The following is a 3,499-nucleotide window of genomic DNA, read 5'->3' on the forward strand; positions in this document are numbered from 1 at the left end:
GCGCTTAGCCAGGGGTGATATTTCCCTGGAAGCAGCTTAGCCCCCTTCAAGTTTTTTAATAAACAACTAGGATTTGGTGTTAAGTGATCATAACCAGGAAAAAAATATGAAAGGAGACCAAAAAAAAAAAAAATTCAGCCTGGGGAGATTTTTTCAACCCATCCTTTGCTCGTCTCCAGCCTGGAATGTGCAGGCGATATTTACAAGGCGCAGGAAAGACGAAAAAAATTATTAAAATCTCTCTTAAAACGAAAGAAAGCAAGGAAATATCACCAAGAAACAGACGCCAAGAGTGTTTTGCAAGAGGGTAAGGACCTGGCCAGGGAGCAGGAGGCTCCATGGGTGTAAACCAATCTGAATTTCCCCCCCAAAAAACCCAACCTCCCAAAAAAAAACCCAACAAAAAAAACTCCAAACCAACAAAACTCACAACATATATCCACAACCACACATATATAATTCAGCGCCTATAGAGAGAATGAAGGCGATATGTAACACCCAGCGCATTCAAGGCATTCTCTGGCTGTTGAATGGAGACGGAATAGAAAGAAAACGTGCTCAGGTCTGCAAGGCAAAGCCCGGAGCGGGCTGGGGGGCTCCGAGCTGCCCGTCTCCCACCGCATCCCCCACCACAACCCCCGCCCTGCTCCGGAGCAGAAGGGAGGGCTGGAAATTCAGATTTGAAGGTATTTATTTCCCAGTCGCCGTGCCCTTTGAAGAGAGGGGCTGGTTTCTCCAGCGAGCAGCAGATAAGGAAGATCCAGGCTTCTGCCAGCAATAAATTTGCAAAGCGGGGCGGGGGGGGGGGGGGGGGGGGGAGGGGGGGGGAAAGATAACAGGAATGTAAACTTTAGCGCATTGGAGGACCTTATACGCGAGGAGCAGCCCCTGCACAACGCTCAGGAGCTTCCCCCGACCGCCACCGCTACCCAAAACCTTGGCAAACACCGCGGGGTATAGCGCTGCCTTCCACCTAGCCAGCAAATCTTCGTGCAATTAAAAAAAGACATTAAAAAAGATGCGGAGGTAACGCGCTAGCTGCGAGCTTCCCCTCCTCGTTGTACCACAGAAAAGAGACTGAAAAAACCCCAAACAAACAAACCAAGCAAAGAACCCAGGTTGTTTGGTTTATGGTTTTTGTTCATTCTTCGCCCTGCGATTTTGCAATAAAGCGCGGAAAACTGCGCGGAAAATAAAAATAAAATAAAAAATCTTTTGAAAATCGCGGTGCGCTGAGGGAGCCCGGACGCCGGCTGCGCGCTGTGCCGCCCTGCGCGGGGGGCGGCGCGGTGCGCGGGGGGGCGCGGAGCGGCGGTGCGGTGCCGCGGAGCAGCGCTAGGTGCCGCTGCCGCCTTGCCGTCCCGCGGCGCGCTCCGCCCGCGCTCCCCCCGCGCACCCCCGGCGCCTTCCGCGGGCGCCCATCAATAACCCGCCCCGGGGTCATCAAGGCAAATTGATGAGTGGCCGGCGCCGTCACGTGACGCCACTTAAATATCCCATATTTGGGCAGCGCGTATAGGGGGAAAAAGAAAGAAGAATCCCCACCTATAAATTCTGCACTTTAGGAGGAACAAAACGCGCCCCCCCACCCCTGAACTTCAAAGGGCCACAAATCACCCTAATCAAAGCGGTTGAAAAAAAAAAAAAAAAAAAGAAAAAAGGGGGAAAAGAGAAAAAATAAGGAAGAAAAGAGGAGAAAAAAAGAAGAAAAAAGAGGAAAAAAGGAAAAAAGAGGGGGAAAAAGGAATAAAAAGAGAAAAAAACAGAGGGGGGGAAAAGAAGAAAAAAGAGGGGAAAAAATCCCCCTCCCCAAATTTTTCTCCCCCCCCCTTTTTAAAAATTTTTTTCCTCCCCTCCTCCGCCATGAGTTCTTACGTCGCCAATTCGTTTTATAAGCAAAGTCCCACTGTTCCTGCCTATGCCATGCAAAGTTATGGAAATTATGGAAGTGTGCCTGAGGTTCAGTCACCCAGGTACCGCTACAGTGGCTTGGATCTAAGCATCACCCTCCCCTCCTCCGGGGCTGCCAGCTCCCTGAGCGGCTTGGACATGTCGGCAACCCCCCGAGCTAACCCGAGCGACCTTCCTGCACGGTCATGGGTTCTTCAGGGGCATCCTTTAGCCAGAGACGATCAAGCATCCCTAAATCCCGGGATTTACAGTCAGAAGAGTGCTAACACGGCGCTGGAGGAGAGATCTAAGAGCTCGAGTGAAATCAAAGCTGAGCCCGTGCAAACAGCACAACAAGGAGGACCACAACTGCAGCAGCAACAACCTCCACAAATTTACCCCTGGATGACCAAACTACACATGAGCCATGGTAAAACTTTCACTTCTTGATTTTTGTTTCACAAGATTTTTGCCTGGGTTTTTATAGGCCATACGGGGCAAATAATAAAAAACCTGAGGTCGTAAATTTACGACTAAGGCATCAATTGCTCGTAAAACTGTCCACTAAAAGGCTTAGAGGCTATATACGCCCAAATTTATGACAGCATAATTGGATCATAGAAACAAAACGTGTATAAAAGGCAATATTCCATTTTTTTGGGAAGGGGGGTTAAAAATAACTTGAAATACACATGTTCTTTGAGGGTGAGCTTAAAAAAAAGAAAAGACACCAGAAGCGAAGGTGGAGGGAAAGCATGGAGAGCTTTTCCCCTCCGCCCTCCCAGGGCTGAGAAGGGGAGGAAAAAAAGACAAGATCCCCAAGAAAAGATATTTCCCTCTTTTGTAGACTTCCTTATTGTCCGAAAGGAAACAGGTTCACTTCTGGCTCATCTACATGCGTTTGATCTGGCTTTAGAAAGAAAGGGGGGGACTTGGGGGGCTGAAGGTGTTGGGAAACGAAGGATTTCAGGTTACTTCACTCCCTGCGTGCCCACAGCCCCAGCAAACTTCTGTATATCCTAGATTTGTAACCGGGTTTTACCATGAAAACCAAAATTTTAATAAAAAATTTAAAATCCATCCAGAATTGCTTTGGCTTTTCATGCGGTGTCTTCCCTTCTTTTTTTTTTTTTTTTTTTCTTTTTTTCTCCATCCCCAGAAACGGACGGTAAACGCTCCCGAACCAGCTACACCCGCTACCAAACTCTGGAACTAGAGAAAGAATTTCATTTTAACAGATACCTGACCCGGCGGAGGCGCATTGAGATCGCCAACAACCTCTGTCTGAACGAGAGACAAATCAAAATCTGGTTTCAAAACCGGAGGATGAAGTGGAAGAAAGATTCCAAGTTGAAAAGCAAAGAGGCTCTTTAGGTGGGATTGCAGGAGAGGGGGGGGGGTCCTCTGCTTTTTTTTTTTTTTTTTTTTTTTTTTTCTCGTCACTTCTGATGGAAGCTACCTTGAGGAAACTTTGATTTTGGGGGTGGGGAGGGAGGGAGCTGCTGGATGGACTCTGGTGCGTACCCTCACAAATCCCTCAGACAAAGGAGATCTCTTATTAGTATGCAAAAAAAAAAAAAAAAAAGAAAGAAAGAAAGAAAAGAAAAAG

General features: G+C 47.9%; 1 protein-coding gene across 1 annotated transcript; it reads left to right on the forward strand.

Moving 5' to 3' along the window:
* Positions 1-1,863: 1,863 nt before the first annotated feature.
* HOXC5 (homeobox C5) lies at positions 1,864-3,264 on the forward strand. The gene is made up of 2 exons (XM_005436112.2): positions 1,864-2,320; positions 3,050-3,264. Exons 1-2 carry the CDS (start codon positions 1,864-1,866, stop codon positions 3,262-3,264), a joined length of 672 nt encoding a protein of 223 aa, XP_005436169.2.
* Positions 3,265-3,499: the final 235 nt, after the last annotated feature.

Source organism: Falco cherrug, chromosome 19, assembly GCF_023634085.1.
Source record: "Falco cherrug isolate bFalChe1 chromosome 19, bFalChe1.pri, whole genome shotgun sequence".
Classification (NCBI taxonomy): Eukaryota; Metazoa; Chordata; class Aves; order Falconiformes; family Falconidae; genus Falco; species Falco cherrug.